We start from the raw sequence: 25671 nt of genomic DNA on the forward strand, positions 1-25671 counted from the left end.
GTTATTTTATTTTATTTGTTTTTCTCAGGGACAGTGCACATTAATCAACATCACTGTAAATGTGCCAGTGTTAGCCAAAGGCTAATTTTCAACTGTTGTCCCTTGGCCAGATGTTAAATTAGCCATTAAAACAACAATAATACAACAACTGTAAATGTTACTGTAAATAACAAAATAAATAAATAAAACCCTGGTGAAACCATAATTACTGTAGTAAAACCAATGTTATTTTTTATGAGGTAAGGTTAAGGTTAGGTTTAGGGGTAGGGGTTAATGTAGTGTGTCTGTGGGACTTTAAATAAAGACAATATACACACTGATGTGTGCCCATACGTACAGTAGTATTTTATTTGCACCATGGTGCAATTAGTATCTACCATTATTTGTACTGAGGTGTAAAGAGCATATACCATTATTTGCACAAGGGTGCAAATAGCATCTGCCAAAAAAGATGCTGTTAACAATTTTATGATTAAGTTTTTTTTTAAAGCCTGTGATTCAGGCTCTGTTTGCTCAATGCAACTTTTTATCATGCTTTTGTGACTTCATATCTTGCAATTGCGACTTTAATATTCGGATTTATGAGATATAAACTCAATTCTAAAAGCAATTTAGTTTAAATAATGCAATTGCAAGTTTTTATCACACAATTGTGACCTTTTATTTAGCAATTTTGACTTTATTTCACCCAGTGACGACAACATATTTTGCAATTGCGTGCTATAAACTCGCAATTGTGTTTTATATTTTGTTCCATGGGGAGATCCGGATTCCATGTTTACCAATATTAATAAATGCCATAAAAGTATTGTTCATTGTTAGTTCATGTTAAAGGGATATTTCACCCAAAAATCTTAATTCTCTCATCATTTAATCATCCTCATGCCATCCTAGATGTGTGACTTTCTTTCTTTTGCAGAACACAAACAAATATTTTTAGAAGGATATCTCAGCTCTTTTGGTCCATACAATGCAAGTGAATGGTGATCCGATATTTGTAGCTCCAAAAATCACATAAAGGAAACATAGAAGTAATCCATATGACTCCAGTGGTTAAATTCACATCTTCAAATGTGATATAATAGGTATGGGTGTTAACTGTGGTGTTAAATAATGTTGAAAAATACAACCTTACTGTAAAGTGTAACCAGACTAAATGTTCTTGTTCCTCTCATTTATAAAAGTTGGTCTCTCCATCATTTACTGATAAACTGGAGATTGACTTCAGTATTGTTGTGTCTGAGTTTTGAACTTGGTCAGCTGGGGGGAATTCCAGTTTCGGTCAGTTTTTAAAAAAGGGACTAGTGATTCATAAAGTTCTGTACGTCTCAAACATTTTTACTTGGGTCCATTATTTAAATTATAGACGTTGTGCATAAGCTTATATTGCACATATCAATGTCTCTTTATGTACAAATAACTACAAATAATAATCAAATCACATTGGCCTGATGCATTCATCTCAAATTAAAGAAAAAAAACAGTCATTACTAATTCAGAGATCATTTATTTTCGGCCACTGAGCATGAAACCAAATTGTATCACACTAAAGTTTATTAACTTGGTTAAGTTTCATAATGCCATGTGGCCATCAGCCGACTGCTGTCTCTTGTGTTTGTGTGTATGTGCATCTGTCTGTTGTGTTTCTGGGCAGAAGAGATGCGTGGGGTTACACTGGTTGAGCTGATTAAGAAAGAGGGCAGCACTCTGGGTCTTACCATCTCAGGCGGCACAGACAAGGACGGCAAACCCCGCGTCTCCAATCTACGGCCAGGTGGACTTGCTGCTAGGTGAGGGCTTGTAAATCCCCAATACAACCTCACAAATGTATTCAAATCTCTACAAACTCACATCAAGAATGCAGGTAGTTAGCATTGACCAGCCCTTACAAAAATCAAGAGTTCTGGCAAATTTGCTGCTAACTTGCCGCAAATTCGCCACTCGTTATTTTCACGTGCAAATGAGCTTTGCTGCAAACTCATTGTCGCCAAAGGTTTGTTGAGGGCTCACCACTAGAGGTGAAGAGCTGTAAACATCTAGCAAACAAATCACAAGCTTTGCATGTGAAAATAATGAATGGGAAATCTGCAGCAAGACTGTTTTCAAACTGTTGCTTTACATTGATATTAGTTGGCCTGAAAGAGAAACTGACCATAAAAGAAAACCGTTTACGTTAATGCACACTTTAGCACTCCTTGTGGCAATCCTGAGAATGCATTCGACTGCCGTTATGTTTTGAAATGCCTTACGACACATTTCAGTTAGTCTGTATTCATGAACTTGCATAGAAGAAAAGAAAGTCAACGTTTTTCAATTGTTTCTTCTCTTCTTGCGACTGGTATGAGGATGTTATGAAGCATTTCTGGGCTGATGACACATTTTTGTCAGGCATCATTGTACAAGCTCATATATGCCCAGAGGACAAAGAGAATGAATACCATTTATTTGTCTAATTAGTATCTAAATTTGTATATTTATACTTCCTGTGGGGTGTTCAGCGACTGATAAAGAATTCCCACTTTGCATTTATTTTCAATTAAATAGATAATGAAGTTTTTGGGTTTGACTAGTGATTGGACACTTTTCTGGACTGGCAAAAGTTTCTTGTTAATTTTCTACATTTAAAGTTAACAATGTTCCCAAACTATGTTCATTTAAACAAATAAAATAATAATAATAACCAATCTTTGCACTGTTTTGCAAAGAATGGGTGCACAGCCATTTTTGTCAAATTGTTGTTTTTTAAATATCAATGCAAAAAAGTACTCTAATTTGTATCCGTCTCAGGAGTGATCAACTCAATGTGGGCGACTACATCAAGTCGGTCAATGGCATCAACCTGACCAAACTGCGTCATGATGAGATCATCAGTCTGTTAAAGAACATAGGAGAGCGTGTCGTGCTGGAAGTGGAGTATGAACTGCCTTCAGCTGGTAGGAAGTTGAGTATTCTGACTTTTGCCTGTCTTGTAGCATGTCACTCAAACCCAGTCCAATTCCAGAACTCAATTCATGAAAGAATATCATCACAAAAACCTTTTACCACATTAGCATGCAGCCGAAATGGAAGTGGACTGTATATGTATAGCTATACATAGTAATACCCTACTTGCTATACATGCATGATGATTCATAGGCATGATCCAAATCATTTCAAAACGCATGGCCACAAGTTGTTTTTAACTTAAAGGAATATTTCAGTTTCAATACAAGTTAAGCTTGATCAGCTCCAGTTGTGGCATAATGTTGACGAGCACAAAAATTATTTCAACGGATCCTTCCTTTTCATTAAAAAAGCCAAAATGTAGGTAACAGTGAGGCGCTTACAATGCAAGTGAGTGGGGTCAGTTTTTGCAGGGTTTAAAGGCAGATATGTGAAGCCTATAATTTTATATAAGCACTTGTGTATTATTTGAGCTGTAAAGTTATTTACGTTTTTATGCTCGTTTTGGGGTGTATGGTTACACCATCATGGCAAGAAAGTTGTAAAATTGGTTATAGCTTTACACAAAAAATGTAAGCAATGATTTTATCACACTAAAATCATGATAACATGAAAGAGTGAGTATTTTAAAGTATACTGACTGGCCCCGTCAGGGGCGTAGCAGTCATTTTAAAAGTCTGGGGATATAGCTGTCAGTAGGTGCAGTACCGCCGCTCCCTATAAGCAGACTACGCAGTCTGCGTAGGGCACCAACTCCCTAGGGGGGCACCATCTTACCCTAGGAGGGCACCAGAAAGTCCACCGGCTGTCCTTACTCCACGTTATACGTTATTCAAGGACCCGAAAGCAGTTGCAGAAGACAAATGATCGCTCACGCTCATATCACGCAAACCCCCCCTGGAACTCTGCGTAGGGCATCAATTTGGACAGTTGTGGCCCTGAGTAGGTAGCTCGCACAGACGCAACACTTGCAAAGTAACGGCAAAACTTTGCAATATAATCTTGTGGAGCACTTTCTCCTGTTACACACATGACAGTAAAAGACTGAGCACAAGCTGGTCCTGAATAATTTATTTAATCAGTTACAATAATGACAGTTGTGCATGGGCAATTTATTTTTTCATTGTGGGATTTAAATGTATCCAAGTGGCTCGAGTGTTTTGACTACGTTCACCAAAATTCGTTCAGATCCATTTCATGATTCAGTGACCATTTTTGGTGATGCCAGAAGGTGGTGACAAATGAGTGTCTTGTGTGAAATGAGTCAATGATCAAAGAAAATGTTAATCCTTTAAAAACTGAATGTCTACAGATCTACAAAGAGACTTCAGTATAGGCTTTAAGCATTATAAAAACAAAGTAAATGTATAATTTCTTACAGTTTGTGAGCTGCTGAAATTACTTTTATCAAAAGACAACAATAATAGTCTTATAATAATTATGAGTTTGAATAACGGCCGTACGTTTCCATGTATAAAAAAGCATGTCTACTGTACATTTCTATTCACTCCAGTAAAAAGTGTTCTAACAGCACAGCAGATCTATCTTTTTTCTTACAGTTTGTCGAGGTCACACCAGCACAGAGGTAAAAAACAGTAGCTGATATTAGAAATAGCTATATTTATTTAACACAGATCTGTTTGGCAAAAACACCCTATCAAACTTTTGCCTCACAAACATAATGTAAATCATAACTTAATGAAGACTCATGTGCTTGTGTGCTTAAAAGAAGGATTGTCCTTTGTTTTTTTTCAGCAGTGCGTTTCACGTAATGCTGCCAATCAAGAACGATATGCCGATAAATAACTCTCATTTGTGTGCTCATCATCTCTAGATTATTCATTTAGATCAACATCAATGCAGATAAAAAAACAAGGATAAATGAGCATTGTTGAAAGTAACTTTGTCGAAATGAACGACGCTGCGTTGATTAGACTGTCTGACTGACGGCTTATTACTTCAGGGTTATTTCAGCTCATTAAACTCACCTGTGACTTGCTTGATGGTCGCTCAATCAGCCCAAAGAAACAAAACACAAAACTACTGTTTACAAATCCACCATTTGGACTTAGCTTGGAAAAGTGCGGGGGACAAAAATCATCTTTTTAAAGAATGCGGGGGACGAGTCACCCACGTCCGCCACGGCTGCTACGCCCTTGGGGCCCAATCACTTCCATTGTAAGTGCCGCACTGAAATCCAGATTTCTTTGCCTTTTTTTTTTTTTTTTAAGAAAAGCAGGGTCAAGTCAGAATATATTTTGTGGTAATCAACATTATGCCACTAATGCTGTCAATTGAGCTTAACGCATAATTAACCTGGAATATTCCTTTACAAGTGCACACAATGAAGTTGACCAGTTTATCTAGTTCCAGATCTCGCCATTTGTACCAACAACCTTTCACTTCTCAAAGACCCCATGAAATGGCTTTTCCAGCACAGTTTCCTTTCCTGTGTTTTAATATTTATCCTATTCAAACAGGAAGTTGTTCCAGGACATAATGAAGGGTTTAATTAGCCAATAGCCTTTAGTTTATGTTGCAGCTGTGAAGAATGATTATCTACTTGCTACTGATAGTTGGTGGCATGTGGTATTAGGGGGAGGAGACACTCTCATTTTAGAGAACATTTGGTTGGAACAAAAACTATATATGGCTTTTCTTGGATTTTTTTAGACATACAAATCTTTAAAACTACATCAAATATCTAACCTTTCTACCTTGCTACAAAATAGACTAAACGGCACGTGCTGCACAGCAACATGTTTAGAAAGCATGTGGATCTGTTAATATACAGATTTATTAATTTTATAATAGAGTTGCACATTTCCATTATAAAATGAATTAAACAGAAATGGGAGCGTTATTACAGTTTAGTCAAATATAACATTTTAGCATGTAACATTTAGCATGAAACCCCATAGTTTCACCACTTATAGTGTATACTTGCATGTCAATGGCATCAAAGCTAAAATACATGGACTATTTTGATTAACAAACTACCAGTTAATCCCTTAATATTACTGATTATGATACCAGTTTTTGGCTAATTAATCAGCATTGAGCAAACATTTGGTGGCTCAAACTTGTCAAAAGATAATACATTTAAATTATTATAATTATTTTAATATTTAAAAAATGATATTGTTTAAAGTTTTTGCTTGTTTATCAACATTAGATCTGCCAAATTTTTAAATAAATTTTTTTCCTTAAGTGTCCAAATTCGTTTTGGGGCCACGGTATCAGACATTTTCATAAAGCCATATCAAAGTCTTTTCAATTTTGACATTCATGCATCCACACAGCCTGGTTCTCATGTTTCGAAGTGATTGTGTCTCATTGGCTCAGTTTGGCATGTCTCATGATATACAGTATTGGGATTGTTAGCCAGCCTATAACATGCATGACAGACAAACTGCGGTTTATAAGCTCTGTTTGCACTTGACCTAAACATTAGTTTGTTCACTAATCCGATTGTCCGCCTGATCTGGCCCCTCGCCCAGTAAAAGGTGCTGATTTAGGGATGCTATACCCTCTATTCTGTATCTTTTTCCCTTTTAGCTCCAGACAGTACCTCAGGTGTTATTTCCAAGACAATCGACATCTGTTTGCAGAAAGAGGGCAACAGCTTCGGCTTTGTGATGCGAGGTGGGTTTGGATTTTATTGTATTAATTTTGACAGCCATTGAGCTGGTTAGTCATGACGTCAATTTGTTGGCCAACCCAGATTTGGAACGCTAATTCCCCACAAGTTTCCCCAGAAATGTTTAATGGCTGTTTAGAATAATGGTTTTCAAAGAGTAAAATAACCCTTACAAATATAGTAACACTTTACAATAAGGTTTCTTTTGTTAACATTAGTAACAACTTTAGTTAACATGAACAAAAAATGAACAATACTCATTAAGCATTTATTAATCTTAGTTAATGTTCATTTCAACATATACTAATAGTTAATTAATGCATTATTAACTAACATGAACTAATAATGAGCCATTTTATTTGTATTAACTAACGTTAACAAAGATTAATAAAAGCTGTAACAAATACACTCACCTAAAGGATTATTAGGAACACCTGTTCAATTTCTCATTAATGCAATTATCTAATCAACCAATCACATGGCAGTTGCTTCAATGCATTTAGGGGTGTGGTCCTGGTCAAGACAATCTCCTGAACTCCAAACTGAATGTCAGAATGGGAAAGAAAGGTGATTTAAGCAATTTTGAGCGTGGCATGGTTGTTGGTGCCAGACGGGCCAGTCTGAGTATTTCACAATCTGCTCAGTTACTGGGATTTTCACCCACAACCACTTCTAGGGTTTACAAAGAATGGTGTGAAAAGGGAAAAACATCCAGTATGCGGCAGTCCTGTGGGCTGAAAATGCCTTGTTGATGCTTGAGGTCAGAGGAGAATGGGCCGACTGATTCAAGCTGATAGAAGAGCAACTTTGCCTGAAATAACCACTTGTTACAACCGAGGTATGCAGCAAAGCATTTGTGAAGCCACAACATGCACAACCTTGAGGTGGATGGGCTACAACAGCAGAAGACCCCACCGGTACCACTCATCTCCACTACAAATAGGAAAAAGAGGCTACAATTTGCAAGAGCTCACCAAAATTGGACAGTTGAAGACTGGAAAAATGTTGCCTGGTCTGATGAGTCTCGATTTCTGTTGAGACATTCAGATGGTAGAGTCAGAATTTGGCGTAAACCGAATGAGAACATGGATCCATCTTGTTACCACTGTGCAGGCTGGTGGTGGTGGTGTAATGGTGTGGGGGATGTTTTCTTGGCACACTTTAGGCCCCTTAGTGCCAATTGGGCATCGTTTAAATGCCACGGCCTACCTGAGCATTGTTTCTGACCATGTCCATCCCTTTATGGCCACCATGTACCCATCCTCTGATGGCTACTTCCAGCAGGATAATGCACCATGTCACAAAGCTCGAATCATTTCAAATTGCTTTCTTGAACATGACAATTAGTTCACTGTACTAAAATGGCCCCCTGGATGTGCATCCCACAAATCTCCATCAACTGCAAGATGCTATCCTATCAATATGGGCCAACATTTCTAAAGAATGCTTTCAGCACCTTGTTGAATCAATGCCACGTAGAATTAAGGCAGTTCTGAAGGCGAAAGGGGGTCAAACACAGTATTAGTATGGTGTTCCTAATAATCCTTTAGGTGAGTGTATATTGTTAATTGTTTACAATGGACAACTTGCCGCAAGTGTGCCACAAAGCTTATTTGCATATGAAAATGATCAGTGGCAAATTCGTGGCAAATTTGCCATGAAATCTAGATTTTGGTATTTATAGTCATGTGTCTTTTTAAGATGCATGTTTTTTTAAAGCACTAGATAATTTGCTACTTGCTAGCAATTTATGTTTTTAAAGCACAGTGGTTTCAAAAATCATGTTTGAGTTATGACTGTTTTTGTTGTAGAACAAAACAAAAGTCTCTTCAAGTAATGTTAACTACAGACATTATTTTACTCATAAACAGAGCTAGGTAGTAATGATTACATGTAATCTGGATTACATAATCATATTACAAAAACAAGTACTTGCAATTGGATTAAATTACATTTTAAAATACTCATAATTGGACTACAGTTACATTTTATAGATTACATGATTACATATTAACAAGGCAAATTGTTAATAATTTATTGATTGTCCTAATCATTCTCTTCTTTCAATCTTTTACATTTTTCATTCTAAATCAGCACACCGCTGATATACATTCGTAAAGTCTTTGAGTGTTTTCAGAAGAGAGCGGGAGGGGGGGTTGTGTGTATCGCACTCAGAACTGATACTAGCCAGCTAGGTGAAGATGGACAGTTTACCTCAGCATTTAACTACTGGATCTATAGAGATAATTTCATTTTTATGAAGGAAATTACACCAATGGTGTGCAGCTCACACATTAAACTTATTTGCTTCGAAGGATCTAGTGGATACCATCTCTAAGGGTCCTGCCCGCAGGGTACACAATAGTTCAACTGCAAAATGTGCAGCAATATGAAACAAAACGTATCGCTCTACTGCTGCTGCTGATGCAGTGGAGTCCACTGCATCAAACTTGACATAATTGTTCCTTGTGTGACTCAGTGGGTCTGTTTTAAAATATTCTGCTCTTTTAGAGTCATGTCAAATTTATTTGTATAGCGCTTTTCACAACAGGCATTGTTTCAAAGCAGCTGTACATTAAATTATGCTATAACAGAAAATTAATGAATATAATGACAATATTAGTTATTTATATTTATTAGTGGGTAAAATGTAAGCGTTGTGGGTCAATGATTAAAAAAAGGATTTGTGTGTAAACTATAAGTTTTAGTGTTAAAGTCCATGAAGTCATCCCGAATTAACTGAGGAAATACATGTAGATGTATTGTCCTTTCATTTTGGCCGATGAAGGTTTTTGTTAGTGGTTAATTAATTTTCTGTGTAGTTTAAGTTGGCCAAGTTGATATAGGTATCATTCAGTAACAAGTATCACAGTCCGGCTGGAAGTTTATGGCATGTAATTTTGGTAAACTCCATCCTGAGCCCAGAATATTCTTAGGATATTCTTGCTGTTCAAAAGTTAATATCTTGCACCTCTGTTTTGGAATATGTGATGGACTATCAGTAAGCAGTAAGGGTTAAATGTCTTTCAGTGTTTAGGTGAAAGTTTTGATCTAGCAACGTCATTGCTGTTGATTTTATGGTCATTAATGTTCTTAATGTTGTTATTGTTTTATGCACTTAAAATTTACTTGACGTCTCAAGAGTTTTGATTTATAAACTCTGGCCATGCAGTCATTGCTGTTAGATTTAATGTTTATTTAAATCATGTAATGTTTAATGTACATTTTAAAAATGTCATAAGGAGCTCTTTTTAATCGACAAGATTACATTATTGATTGTATTTTTGCCATGTAATTTGTAATCAGTACCTGATTACAATTCAAAAGTAATCCACCCAGCACTGCTCATAAAGCAAAAAACACTATTCTAAAAATCCATTGGGAATCCCGAGGGATTTTAGGACTACAACCTGGACAGCTCTATTAGAACATATTTGAGAAATGTAAGCAATATTCTTTAAATGAAATGTTCTAACAGTCTATTGATTCCACAGATTTCCTGTAGTGTTCTCCTAGAAATGTTCTTTTAAACTGCTTGTGTCAAACTACAGGTGGCACCCATGAGGACTGGCACAAAACTAGACCTTTAGTGGTGACACATGTACGGCCAGGTAGCCCCGCCGACAGGTAATTTTATTTTATACAATTTTTAATCGCCTTCTTCACACCACTGGTTCATTTTTTATAATGGTCCTACAGTAGTCTGAATTCAGTCAGATGTACTGAATAGAAAGTGTTTGTGTGTCTGTCACTGTGTTTAACTTCATTACTGTCCCTTCTTACTGTAAAATTGTAAATTGTAAAAATAAATTGTAAATTGTAAAAACTGTATTTCGCTGGCTGATACTTCAGTGGTTTTGAAGTTTATACTGACACCTAGCAGTGTGGATGAAGAATTGCATAACTGTATTTCGCTGGCTGATACTTCAGTGGTTTTGAAGTTTATACTGACACCTAGCAGTGTGGATGAAGAATCGCATAAAAGTAAAAGATTTTGGTCATCCACAATTTATTGATTCCTTATTATATATAACTGAGAGTGTTCAGTAACAGAGATAAAGTGGAATATTCAGTTAGCAATGTGATCTAAATACGGTGGCCACCATGAAGGTGTAAAATATAACAGCTTAGGTAGAATAAAACAGCTTATCAATGCCACTGATCTGACTGCAGACTTAATAGCATAAGCAATACACTTCCTTCAGAAAGACTCGCAGACTTGAGTAAAGTTAGGATGACATTTATTTGATGAATATGAAACAGGAATGTAATGTCTCTCTTTGGCATAAGCCCCATCTGGCGGTCGGAAGAGATTCTAATCAGAACCGTCAGATTCTGCCGGAGATAGGAGGCAGGGGCGAGGAGCCTGTCCCCATGCAGGACAGGACTCAACTGGTGGCAGTGGGGTAGTGGGGGTTGCCATGTTGAGACACTGAAACAACAATGTGATAGATTGTAAGCAGACTTATAAATGATGGCTGATACATGATTGGCTTGAAGTTACCTAACTAATGGTGCGATGATGTGCAGCTGTGAGTCTTCCCGCTAGAACTACGCTGCACTTACATTTCTGTCTGCAAATGACTTCCACGTTTAAAGACTTTTCCTCCACCAAAAATTGAAAATGTTTTTTATTGAAAAAAAGTTTCATTTTTGCTTGGATGATCGTGTTGGCATATGTTCTTGTGCAGAGAAGGGACATTCAAAGCAGGCGATCGGATCTTATGTGTGGATGGCGTGCCTTTACACAGTGCCAGTCACAGTGATGCCCTGACTGTACTTAACCAGTGTGGCCAGGAAGCCCTGTTCCAGATCGAGTATGATGTCTCCATCGTGGGTGAGTCGGAAGTGAGCTAGATTACTAAGGAAATTGAAGTGGATCTCAAGAGTCATATCTGAGGATTTTCACTGAAAGGTCATGATTTAAATTATAGGGATCGCACAGATTAGTCCGTTAGCTTTACCATTATAAAACTGCACACTGGACTTCTAAGATGATGTTAGTCTGTTTTGTTGAGGACCACTGTGTTAGCAGCAACTATATTGGACCCAAAAGCAAACCCGCAGTCTAAGAATTATATCCCCATCTCCCCTTATCATCTGCCATCCAGACTCTGTGACAAACGCTTCAGGTCCAATGTTGGTTGAGATCGCCAAGGCGCCTGGAGCGAGTCTGGGAATTACTCTGACCACTGCCATGCACAGGAACAAGCAAGCCATCGTCATTGACAAGATTAAACCAGGCAGTGTGGTGGACAGGTGCGCACTCAATAGGCTTTATTCATGAAATAGGTGTTGTCTTTAAATGGTCTTTTTTTCGTACTAGAATTGTAGGCTCGTTTTTGGATGGTGAACTGTTTTAAAGCTAATGTAATATTCTCATTATTATAAAAATGTAGGATGGTACTTGATTCTGTCCATCAGGGTCCGATTGGATCTGAAGGGGTGTAATATGTTTGGCTTAGTTATTAATACTGGTGTTTGCTAAGCCGGATGTGAAAAAAATACATTGAAGCTAGGACCTGAGCCATATCTAGAGAACAGAATATCATAGAGACTTGTGAGTGGACTCTTGACCTTGGCCATTATTCCATTTTCTTCAGAAAATGGACACATTTTGTTGGTTAAAATTATTTTTCTGCATAGCCATGGTTATGTCAACAGAAAAGTAATTTTAAAAGCAAGCAAATTGACATTTCTTTAGAAATATGAGCACAGAAGGATACATGTTATATTACAAATTATATCATAGTAAACTATTATATTAATAAACAGAATTAGTTTTGATTTCATGTTGTCTTCAACACTCTCACATTTGTGACAGTTCTAGCAGGTGTCTGTTTGCATCTCAGGTCAGGAGCGTTACACTTGGGTGATCATATCCTGTCTATAGATGGTACCAGCACAGAGCACTGTTCAGTTCTGGAGGCAACACAGCTGCTGGCCAGCACCACTGATCAGACCAAACTAGAGATCCTGCCCGCAAACCAAACACGCCTACCCGGGAATCCCCAGGACACTGGTGAGAGAAGCATGAAAACATGGAATGCTCCTGGTATTTTTCAGTCATAGATTAAGCCTAGTATAAGATTCCTTGTTTGAGATTAAGCATAGTATAGCTTAGATAGGATAGATAGATAGATAGATAGATAGATAGATAGATAGATAGATAGATAGATAGATAGATAGATGGATAGATGGATGGATGGATGGATGGATGGATGGATGGATGGATGGATGGATGGATGATGGATGGATGGATGGATTGGTATAACCATGGTATCATGATGATTACGGTAATTATAAAAATTCCATGGTAATATTACCATCTGTTATCATTGTGTTCTATGGTTCAACCAAAGTTTTATTTTTGGTGGACAGCAACCATTCGTTTGTTTTCCTGTTTACTCGAAATGAGGTCATTATATTCCCCCACTAATTATTGAGATACAAGCTTCATATGCATCCTATCTGGAGCGCCCAGTCAATGTCCAAATGAGGGCTGCGCTGTCATCGCATCTGCTGTCATCTTGTTTAATTAGCTTCTCGTTCTGCTTGATGTCACCCCATGAGCTTTAGTCTGCAGGACAGATTAAATTATGGAAACCTGCTCACCCTAGAAAACCAACAGACAGCAACTCCATCTCAAACTGAGACGCAATGGACGTAGACCCAGATTAGTTATTTTCAGCCAAGTATGTAAATGCAGGACACGAACAGATGTCTAATGGTATGGACCACATTGCTTTAAAAGCCTGAATTAGTATACAGTATTATAGTCTGCATGAGGTCTCAGGCATTTTTGCAGATAGGATGCAATAGATAGTCAATTATCGCTGGCCGAATAAACATATTGTATCATTGCACAGCTTTGTGAATGCACCCAATGATCAGGCAACTCCAATTATGGGAGATATTGTGGGCAATATTGAAACTTTACATTGTTATTGTTATTATGTTGGCTTGACAAAGCCAACATTCTGTTATTCTACAGAATTTAGGCACAGTCACACATACCTTTGCACACTACAATTCCAGGGGCAAAATTCAGTCAATTCGGTAGTTTTGCAAGATGGACTACCGGTGGCGAGGAATTTCCCCCTTGCGGATTTCATTTGGATTTCATGTTTGGTGAACTTTGACAGGCAAAATTGCCTTGTTGACCAATTGGAAGTTGTTTGGTTTGTCAGGAAACTCTGTGTGGGTGGTGCTTCGTATACACAGCTGCACTGAATATTCACAATGGACAAGGATATTATTTTAGCGGTGAGATTCTTTTTAACTTCTGTCTCCCAGACTGCTTGGCAGTTTAAAAAAAAAAAATCTTTTTTTTTTGCTTGTTTCACACACGCTCAACATCTGCCCTTGCCTTCTTCGCCCGCTGAATTTAGCCATTCGAAGGTATGTGTGACTGCACCTTTTTTTGGTGTTTTTCCAAAATCGCTAAACAAAGACCAAATTTCCGATTGTAACTCCTCCTAGATTTTTTAAGCAACAAACTCCAAAATTGGTACAGACCTTTAAACTGTTCTAACTTAGTGTGCTATGTCTTTTCTAACTGATCAGACATATGGTTTTCCTGAATCTGACCTTCAAACTGGTCAAAAATCTCTTAGATTTCCATTTCCATCTGTCTGTTAATATATCCAAACTTTTCTGTTGGTCCAGCAAAACATTCATAAAGCAAGCTTTAACAAACAATGTTACGTCAAGCCAGAATCAAAATTTGCCTCGACAAACTTTAATTCTCTAGTTTTCGCTTTGAAGTTTTTGGCACTTATATGTCTTCTTGGAACGTCACACTCGACAATCATCCACAACCATAGATGCCCATCGATTTCAATCAAGTCCAATACTTGTGTGGCCCCACTTGAGGAACCCCTTATCAATGCTGCAATAAATACAAATTCTGTTATTTATTACTTAACTCTAAACCTGTTTGGAATGTGGGTGAAGAAATTACAAAATTGGTTTCATTGGATGAACAATTATTTTAATTATGACCCATATCTAATAAAATGTCATGCAACATTTAGAAACAGTTCATTGCAAGAGTTGTATGAAACCAGGATGCCCCCAACACCAATATAAATATGCAGATTTTGGTACAAGGGTCCCTGATGTAAAAGGACCAGTATAGTAATTTACTCTTTAAGGATTTTTCAGCTCTTTTTAGGGCCTATCAAAATATCACATTGCAATATGTAGGTCAGCCTCTGCCACGCTTAGAGGGGAGACGGAAAGCTGTAACGATGGAAAAATATATTTGTGAGTATGAACTATCAATGCTGGCATGACATCAATCATGAATCGACGCCCACTTGTGGGGCCCAAGTTGATAGAAACTTCACCCAGAAAATATATTAATTTTGATATTTTGCCATCTGACTCCAACTGTTTTTATATTTTATTTTTGCTCATATTATAGCAGACCTTTTTAGGGGAAGAAAAAAATGCAGTTATGTCTCTACGAACAACCTCCTTTGGGAATATATGCTGTTTTTGAGATCTTGTAAATTTAATGTGAGAAAGAATTTAAAATACTAACTTTAACCTCTTCAGTTCTACTGCATATTTTGGCAGCCACCTACGTTTTTCACACCCAATGTTAAAAGCTCGCTGTTCACACATACACTAAGTGCAAAATATTGGTCTATCCCCATAATAATAATAAAAAAGATTACAATAATTCATAAATATCATAATAAATAATTACAATCTTATTATCATATATTTATTTATCCATGCTGTTTTTGAAAGCCTGTGATTCAGGCTCTGTTTGCTCTGAGTGCTACATTGAGTATATTTTGTGATTCCACGCACTTTCCCCCGATATTTCCTGGAATAGCTCGGCCTCTGAGTGGACTAGAAGCCTACTCTTGTTGTTGGCGGAACGCTGATATCCTCTTTCTTTGGGATGATGTGTATTTTTTAGGTATATATATATATATATATTTAATTGTAGCATAAAAAATATAGTACATATTTTACTATTTGCTATATACTTACATAAAACATACTGTTGACTAAAACATGACAAGTTAAAAAATATAGTAAGGTATTAACAATGCCATTTATTTTTTAGAAAAAGACAAATTAAGAAATTATTTATGAAAATAATCCACGGAGGTTATTTACATCACTCAAACTCATTCCTAGATGTGATTAATCACATATGTCAACAACATAAACCTAGCATTAAAATTACATCTGCATAGACAGCAAAAATACAGGTGAATTTAAACTAAGTTACATGCTTTTCACAACTTGCATTGTGAAAACGTTGTTTCTGAAAAATACGGAATATAACAATATATTATACTGTCCAAAAACACAGAAAATTAATAACAGTCTATTTACCATGAATAATTCACAATACATTCACTTCTAAACAGTCATTTACTGTTTCAGGAGCTCAGCTTTTAATAACAATAACAATAACAATAAAAAATAAGTTTTTACATGTTATTTATCAAAACATATATGTTTAATAAATGTTTACAATTTACAAAAAATTATACGTATATTTAAATATTAAAGTGAAATCTTATGCTATTTTTCTCAGAGATGAAATCTTTACACGCCGTTTTAAAAGTATGATGTTCCTGTGCAAGATGCTAAAGACATTGACATTAGAAGACTTGTTCATTGCTCATGATAGCAAAGTGAAACAATTAAACATTTTGCAGACAGAAACAAAAATGTGTTTAGTGTGAAAAACTATTTAAAAATGAATGCTGGTCAGAAGTCATATATCAAGTAGGAATTCACCACATCTAAATTTGAATGGGACTCATCAATAGTCCAAATATTTACTGAATTTTGGAGATCATTCTGTGCTGCAGTAATGTGGCATCCTATTATAACATCATAGAAAACTTGTTATTATTTTGTATTGAATTACAAAACATTGAATAACTACCCAAACCCATGGCAATTAACCTTAGCGCTTGTTACCTGCTGGTTCAATTTGTGTTTCAGATAAATCGCTTGTGCTTTAACAGCAGTATTGTAATCTCCTTACATATATTAAGCTCCCTTCACAGCGGCCTGTGTGGGAGACTTTACTTTTTGTAATTTCTGCTGTTCTCAATTCCCACATCAAGTGGCAGAGTTGTGTTTCCTCAAGACATAACCGATGAGCTTAGCGTAAGCCACACGGAAGAAGGATTTAACGCTTAAACATTTAAAGAACATCATTGGCTCTTACCCAAACCCATACTGGTATTTAACCTGGCTTTCGAAAATCTGTCTAAAAGTGCCATTTCTAAATGTCTCATCACATACAATGTGACAAAAATGCAAACATAATGCTAATTTATAGTGTTACATACAGCATGCAGGAGATGCTGGTTGTTTAATAATGTACCAAAGATTAAAAAGTAGTGAGGAGGTTGCATTAAAACCATAATTTGGAACCGCACACACATCTCTCTGGGTGTAAAAAGCCTCTTATTCTTTTCTAGAAATGGTGGAGTATATACTGTATCTACAGTAAGTTACCGAATCTCAAATTACTTTGAAGCGTTAAAAGGTTCAATGAAGTCGATGTGCAAAGCATACACCGGACACAGCAACGCCAAGGCTTGGTCTGCCTCCTCCTGGGATCCCTGAATCGGAGTTGTGGGAATCTTGGGCACATAGCCTGGTCGGGGTCTCAGGATAACGTGAGAGTAACCCAGACTGAACTCCAGGCGTGGTTCACTGACAGAGAACGCCTGCAGGTCCCCTACCCTCTTGATGGAGGCGAGCGCCGTCAGGAAGGCAGTCTTCAAGGAGAGCACCTTTAACTCTGCTGACTCTAGGTGCTCAAATGGAGCTTGAGGGAATGTGGTGCATTCACACCTCTCAGGAACCTGACGATCAAGTTGTGCTTCCCTGAATACTTAACGTCTTATGCATCGTGATGTGCCAATATAGCGGCAACATACACTTTCAAGGTGGAGGGGGACAGCCGCCCCTCCAGCCTCTCCTGCAGAAAGGAAAGCACTGATCCGAATGCCCATCTCTGGGGGTCTTCACTTCGGGAAGAACACCGCTTAGCGAACAGATGCCACTTCAGGTCATACAGGCACCTCGTCGAGGGAGCCCTGGCCTGAGTGACGTGTCTACCACTGCCGGTGGTAGGCCACATAAGTCTTACGCTTAAGACATGGAGATTCCAGAGGTCTGGTCGCAGCACCCGAAAGAAGGTCCTTCCTCAGGGGAATTTGCCAGGGGGGGCTGTTGCGAGGAGCATGAGGTCCGAGAACCCAGTCCGGGTGGGCCAATAAGGTGCCACTAAGATGACCTGCTCCTGGTCTTCCCTGAGCTTGCACAATGTCTGTGCAAGTAGGCTCACTGGGGGAAACACATACTTGCGGAGACCCAGGAGCCAGCTTCGTGCCAACGCGTCTGTGCTGAGGGGAGCCTCGGTCAGAGAATACCAGAGTGGGCAGTGGGAGGATTCCCGGGAAGCGAACAGGTCCACCTGATGGTGCCCGGCAATTGTGATAAAGTTGGCCGTGGACACCAACTGCGAGACCCAGGATGTACGAAAACCGCTCTTTTCTTAAAATGTGGGAACCGCAGTGCTTGGGGCATACGGCGAAATGATAAGAAAAGGTAAACAGGGATCCTCCGCCTGGCCCTCCCCCGGGGGAAGGAGTGGTGCCCTTACCAGCTCCTGTGCAGCGGGTCTCCAGCTTCCTGGACTGCCCGTCTCAGGGGTGCTTTGAAGCCTTTCTTGGGTTCTTGGCAACCGGCCATGAGATGGGTGGCGTCTGCTTTCTGCGGGTGGCTCCACGCTGAGGCTGGCCTATTGGAGCGGACTGTGGCGGAGAAAGTGTTGCTGCTGCAGGGGGACGCCCTTGGCGACGAGCAGACGGGTTGCGGGACCATGAGAATTAACGATTGCAACCAGGAAATATACACAAATGGAAAATGCATCTTTAAAAAGATGCTTTCTGTGAGTGCCACTCATTTAGAAGGGATATATACTCTTTTAGAGGAAGAATATACTCTTTTAGGCTGGTTCTTGCACGTGCACAGGACGGGGGGGTGGGGGCAGAGCAAGAGGGAAATTAATTAGAAGAGCGATGGCAAATCAGGCTGATGCAAACTTTCTAAATTCCAAGGATGACAAATGGCTGAGAAACAGACCAAGAGAAAAAGGTCAGACGAATATAATCTAAAAGAAGGATTATGATAAGTCGAAGCACTGAATGGAGGGGTATGTTTGTTTTGGCAGTTGAGTTCGAATATCAACAGTGTTTCTCAGGAATCGCTGAGTGCACCTTTAATGTAAGTTTATATCTTCTTAAACTTCTTGTATATACTGTAGAACAGCATGGTGTGAACACAGTCCAGTATGTATGAATGAAAGTGAATGGAAGTTTTAGTGTGACTGCAACTTTATTCCGACTTTGATTTTCAAGAACATACTAAAGGCGTTTTCATACTTTTTGATGCCAAGGAACCCCAAATTTAATGATCCTCTTGCGAGTGAACCACTGTGTGAGAAAAGTAGTAAACATGATAGTATAAAGACTTCTAGTATAAAGATCATTGTACTAAAGCCAAAATAAATTATTAAAATATTATCTCTAAAATATTAACTTCTTATTTAGTTGACAGTGCAACTTTTTTATGCTTGAGTAACCTGAAGAGAAACACTTTTAGTTCAGTTAAAAATAGTATAATAAAAAAAATATTTATTTTATTTTAAATATTTATATTTATTGGAAAAGTGCTGTAAAAATACAATTGTTAAAGTATAAAAAAAACTATAATTTTTTTTTAAAGCAGCTTTACAGAGAATAGTGCTTCTGTCTTTATTTCTCACTATGGATGACAATTAAATAAAAATAGAAAATAGTGATTTATATAATGACTGCAGAACTAAACAGTAATAATGTCAAATAATTTTAACATTTTCTCACTTTTCTCCGGATTTCCTTCTGGACCTCTTAACACTCCCTTGTGAGCCACTGGGGGTCCCCAGACCCCAGTTTAAAAGCCCCTGTGCTTAACTACATATTTCAAGAGGTACAATTCATTTTACAGGGTCATTTTAATTCAGTCCTCTACTATTATCAGACCCACTACTCTTAATTCAGTGTATGCGCTCAGAAATACTGCAGTCCTGCAGAACAAATGAGAACAAGCATGCACACGCAGAGGCACTCAATTATACAGCCTGCCTTTAGCAGGCAGGACTTCATTAGACAGTTTTCTAATGAGCTTCCTCATTGTTTTGCATGCACATTCATTTACAACAGACCAGTATTAGTGACGGATATTATCACTCAATTGCGACTTCAGCGAACCCCCAAGACTCCACACGAAGGATTCCAGAGTTCAAATGAGTATTAATGAGAACAATATTGAGAGAAGCCATACCACGTTTTTAGAATACATGATGTCACATATGTAAACATGCAAAGGTTTTAGGCAGTTATTAATGTTGCATAACGATAATGCCATGAACGGATATGTTCCATATTTATATACCTCTATGCACAGTTAAAGCAATACCGAAAGATTCACCAAAAAATTAAAAGAAAATTCACCATTATTTTTTCATAATACTTTAAAAACATATATGTTGATAATGTTGCATTTGGTTTAGTTTGCATAATAGCTGTAACTGAGAAGCTTGTAATGAGTACTGTAACACAAGTTGTCATTTATTAAGTGATTTTTGTGTGTTTGTGTAGTGAAAGTCCAGAAAAGTGACCACCCTCACTGCTGGGACCCCTGTGTGAACTACTGCCATACTCAACATCCTGGTCATTGTAAAACAGCAACATGGACGTCTGCTTCCAGTAACCCATCCAGCTCTCAGGATTACTGCAAATGTAACGACATTGACATCACTCATGCATAATTATCAACATTTATAAACTTCACCACTCTATCCATTGTTAGAAACATTTATAAAGATGATTTAACACATGTATTCTTCCCTAAAGCAGTGGAATATCCTGCAAATGTTAAAAGGTGTCAAATGATACACTTTTGTTGCATTTTATTTGTTTAATGAAACCCATGTATAATGTAAATCAAGGTGTCTTGAGGTATAGATTCGAAATCTTTCATGAGCATTTTCCACAATATCTCTGACCCTTAAAATAAAAATAAAAAAAAGTAGGCTGTATTTGCTACTGCACCTTTAAGACGTTGATAGACACATGTAATGCTAGGTTCTCTGAATCATTTGGTTTGTTGATAAGAGCTGTGCCAATACTTTTCCAACCGATCAGACTATCTAGTTGATGATAAAGTCTCAGAGTTTAAACCTTCTGGAACTTATGGCCCTTCTTCTTAATTTAAAGGTAAAATGGCCTTATATTAATATGGAAAATTGTTCTTAACCCAGACATCTACCTCCCAGCTGTTACATCCAAATGCAATATAAAATCCCTTGACTCTCCTTAAATAACAAAATCTTGGAGTAGTGGTTTCACTGTCTGTCTGACAGTCTCTCTCTCTCTCTCTCTCTCTCTCTCTCTCTCTCTCTCTCTCTCTCCCCTCTCTCCCATAGCTGTAGTCTGTAGTAACTTCTCCCCAGGCTCCACAACCACATCGGGCATAACCAGCCAGGGTTCCAGCACGCTGCCCCGCACCGCCCCTCCCATGAGCCCCCGCAACTCCATGCTGAAGAGAAGACAGAGGAAAAAAGAGCACAAGTGCTCGTGTAGGTGACTGTTTTCTCTGTGTATGTGATGTTCCATAACACCTGAGGTTACAGTATTCATGTCAATGTCAGTATGGGTTCATTAAATGGCTATACAATTTCCACTGCAGTATGTAATACTAATATTATAATTTCATCATTATGGCCGGATTAGAGAGCTATACATACCAATATCATTATTTCATCTGAAACCAAACATTCTAACAATATTGTGACATAGTTTCATTTATTTTTTCCATATTTTTTAATGATAACTTATAAACATTTAAAGCAGTCTTACTGTGAGCTAAGAGGCTGTTAATCGATTTGATGGTACTGTAGTGGCCAAAATATTGGCACCCATGGGAAATATGAGCAAAGAATGCTGTGAAAAAAAATCTGTATTGTTTATACTTGTGATGTTTTGTTCAAAAATTCACAAAAATCGAACCTTTAATTGAAGTGAAACAATTGAAATGGGAAATATCTAATTATCAAATAAATATTTTTCTCCTTAATGCATTGGCCAGAATTATTGGCAGCCTTTTATTCAATACTTTTTGCAACCTCCCTTTGACAAGATAACAGCTCTGAGTCTTCTCCTATAATGCCTAATGAGGTTGGAGAACAACGGGCAAGAGATCTGAGACCATTCGTCCATACAGAATCTCTCCAGATCTTTCAAATTCAGAGGTCCATGTTGGTGGACTCTCCTCTTCAGTTCACCCCACAGGTTTTCTATGGGGTTCAGGTCAGGGGACTGGGATGGCCAAGGCAGGAACCTTGATTTTGTTGTCAGTGAACCATTTTTGTGTTGATTTTGATGTGTGTTTTGGATCATTGTCCTGCTGGGAGATTCAACCAGGGCCCATTGCAAGCTTTCTGGCTGAGGCAGTCAGGTTTTGATTTTTTATCTGTTGGTATTTGATAGAGTCCATGATGCCATGTATCCGAACAAGATGCCCAGGACCTCTGGCAAAACAACCCCACAATATTAAAGATCCAGCACCAAATTTAACCGTGGGCATTGGGTACTTCATCATCTCTGTGTGCGCCAAACCCATCTCTGGTGTTATTAAAAAGCTATTTTTTTTGTTTCATCTGACCATAGAACCTGGTCGCATTTGAAGTTTAGTTAGTGTCTGCAAACTGACTCAAGATGCTTGAGTTTGATGTTGGATGAGAGCAGAGGCTTTTTTCTTGAAACCATCCCAAACAACTTGTGGTGATGTAGGTGATGTCTGATATTTTTTTTAGACTTCTCCAGCTGTGATCCATGGAGATCCTTTGGCCATCCTCCTCAATGTGCATGGAGTCAATATAGACACACGTCCTTTTCCAGGCTGATTCTTAAGATCTCCAATTGATTGGAACTTGTGCTGTTGGTGGAAATGGGCATTTTCAATGCTTTGGCTATTTTCTTATAGCGACTTCCCATTTTGTGAAGCTCAACATTTTGCCACACATCAGAACTATATTCTTTAGTCTAGCCCACTGTGATTGATGATTAAAGGAATTTGGCCTGTGTGTTGCCTCATATTTATACCCCTGTGAAAAGTCATGGCTGAACAATTTCATGTTCCTAGTCTCAAAAAAAGTACAATATGAATGGGAATATACTTCAGAAATATTTTAGTCATAATAATTTCTAGGGGTGCAAATTATTGTGGCCAGCATGTTTTGGAGAAAAATATGTATTTAATAATGAGATATTTCACCTCTTTCAATTGTTTTACTTTAATTAAAGGTTAGATTTTTGTGAATTTGTTTAATGAAAGATCGAAAGGATAAACAATGCAGATATTTTTTTCACAGCCTTCTTTCTTATTTTTACCAAGGGTGCCAATATTTTTGGCCACAACTGTATATTCTTCTGTTAAAGACATTAGTCCACATTATTTCAACAACAACAAAAAAAAAAACACAACTTTTTATCGGAATTCCTAGCAGAACCTAGCGGAACCCTGCAGCTCTTGCCTGGTTGCCTGACTTTAAATGTGGCTCACAAGGTTTTTAAACAGAGCTTGTATGTTCACTTGTACTCATCATTCTCTATAGGCACTAAGCCTATGTTATGCTATGGCTGTTGTGATATGTCTCTGTGTTTAGCTGTGTCTTTAGCCTCAAGTTCTGTGGGCCCTGGTGGTCAGATAGTCCACACAGAGTCCATTGAGGTCACTCTGAGAGGTGACCCTCTAAATGGGTTTGGGGTTCAGCTACAAGGTGGAATATTCGCAACGGAGACCCTCTCTGCACCCCCTTTGATCCGCTTCATAGAGCCCGACAGCTCAGCGGAAAGGTAAGTTTAGACTTACAGCAGTGTATTTTTTATTATTATAATTTTTTTATTTGGATTTTCTCCACCGAACGAATCGGGACGAATCTCAGTTGCCTCCGCGTCTGAGACTGCGAATCCATGCATCTTATCACGTGGCATGTTGAGCGAATTACCGCAGAGACCTAGCGCGTGAGGAGACTCATGCTATTCTCCATGCAACCCACCACATACCCCACCGAGAGCGATATCCACATTATAGCGACCAAGAGGAGGCTAACCCAACATGAGTCTACCCACCCTAGCAACCGGGCCAATTTGGTTGCTTAGGAGACCTGGCTGGATTCACTCAGCACGCCCTGGATCCGAACTTGCTACTCCAGGTGTGGTAGTCAGCGTCTTACTTGCTGAGCTACCCAGGACCCCTTTATGGTTATTAATATATTTTGACAAATATATTTTCTGCAAGGCAGGGTTTGTGAACACTGTCTTGAAGAGAGGCATTTGAAAATGATCAAAATGTATGTGAGTAGATATTACCTCAGAATCTGGGTCAAGACTCAACAGGGGCTCAGACTCCAAAACTATCACGCCTTTTATCAGTACAAATTAATAATGAGACTATACCTTTGAACACATTTAGTAACCGGAGTAAGTTACTGTCACGTTTGTGACCTTAATAGGGAGGGATCTTATGATGTTGGAAGATCATTAGGTTTCTATTTCAAAACCTAATTAGCTGCCTATGTAGGCAGCAATTTAAGACGCTCTACACAAAGGCTGTTCCAAAAGATAGGCAGCACGATTAGCTGACATGATTAGCCTATGCTACTTTCTCAGTTTGAAAATGGGTTCATTCAGTATTGAAAAGTGACAGTGCACATAATTTAATCTAATTTAAAATAGACCATTTTACCCCATATTTGCATGTGCCCATGAATCTTTATGCTTATTAGAGTATCATGTTGCTAGCTTAGCAACATGCTAACAACAAATTCTATCGCATAAACACCTCTATCTGAATGATGCACATCAGTGTCATCCTATGTAGAGTGTTTCATTCTGTCACTTATACAATTATAATTCAGTTAGAATGCTGCCTTACAAGGCAGTTGCCTTTGTAGGCAGCTCACTAGGTTTTGGAACCTAGCCGATAAGTCACATGGATAGATAAAAATTAAGGGTTTACTTTTAGCTAGTTTTTATTGCTCGTTAAGGAAAATATGTTTACAAAGCTGTAAAACCATTTCAAATTCACGTTGCAGCAGTCATAAGACATTATCATCACATTCTGGTGGTCTCATCATGAAAAATGACAAGTTTGACTAATATTGGCTGTTCTGTATATGCAGACCAGTAAAGTATGTTTTGGTCTGTTTTTGTTGCGTACTGCATGAGCCAGTTCTACCATGAAACGAGTGATCTAATGTGTGTTGAGCTGTGTTGTACTGTGGCAGTGTCTGACATTTGTGTTGTTTGGGTTGGGAGTTATACTGTGTCAGGTCAGTTTTTTCTCTTTTGTACACACACGGTTTCCCACACCTGACTTGCATACAGAAACGTGCATGAGTTGTTATTGTTTGCGTTTGATCAAATTACCTTGATAAAATCACTGGTTTTGATCGGCATGTAGTTTGGTCAAATTTAAATGCCTACTTATTCTGGAAAAAAACACCCTTATAAGGACATTTTAGCATGAAGTTCACACAAACGATGGTTAAATGATTAAGAGTAAGTAACTGTACTGTTGGTTGCTAGTAAGCATTTATTTTTATTTTTTTGCATTACTGGCCTCAATCGTTTGCCAAATGATTATATAATTTCAGATTTTAACAAAATAGTATATATATACAGAATATATATATATATAATTCCTGATTACAACAAATTCATAATGTGAAGGCCTGTCTTTAACCTCACATTGTCATATGAACAACCAGTCTCACAGGCCTTCAAAACAACAGAACAAAACAGTTCTTGGTTCATTTCGAGTTGATATGATGAAAATCATATTCTATGTTAGTGAGATTAATTCAGTAACTGCTCTGACTGAAGTGTCTTTGATTCATACAAATTAATAAATAAATAAAAAACATAAGAGTCATTCATTCAGGCATCGGACTACACTGGTCACGCTGTGTGTTTTTAGTTGTAGAT

At 38.0% G+C, this 25671-nt stretch overlaps 1 protein-coding gene across 4 annotated transcripts in view; it reads left to right on the plus strand.

The window, feature by feature from the left end:
* The window catches only part of LOC127639993 (glutamate receptor-interacting protein 2-like), a 134884-nt gene that overhangs the window by 85843 nt on the left and 23370 nt on the right, over positions 1-25671 (plus strand). For 2 of the 4 annotated variants that reach the window (XM_052122361.1, XM_052122359.1), the window contains exons 3-12: positions 1658-1790; positions 2788-2933; positions 6502-6588; positions 10135-10210; positions 11275-11420; positions 11695-11842; positions 12436-12605; positions 20281-20421; positions 21108-21260; positions 23349-23538. In XM_052122361.1, coding sequence (XP_051978321.1) covers positions 1660-1790; positions 2788-2933; positions 6502-6588; positions 10135-10210; positions 11275-11420; positions 11695-11842; positions 12436-12605; positions 20281-20421; positions 21108-21260; positions 23349-23538 — 1388 coding nt within the window. In that variant the 5' untranslated portion in view covers positions 1658-1659. Of the gene's footprint in view, positions 1-1654; positions 1791-2787; positions 2934-6501; positions 6589-10134; positions 10211-11274; positions 11421-11694; positions 11843-12435; positions 12606-20280; positions 20422-21107; positions 21261-23348; positions 23539-25671 lie in introns of all 4 variants that reach the window. The other 2 variants (XM_052122358.1, XM_052122360.1) reach the window with 1 other exon arrangement.

This window comes from Xyrauchen texanus, chromosome 48 (genome assembly GCF_025860055.1).
Source record: "Xyrauchen texanus isolate HMW12.3.18 chromosome 48, RBS_HiC_50CHRs, whole genome shotgun sequence".
Classification (NCBI taxonomy): Eukaryota; Metazoa; Chordata; class Actinopteri; order Cypriniformes; family Catostomidae; genus Xyrauchen; species Xyrauchen texanus.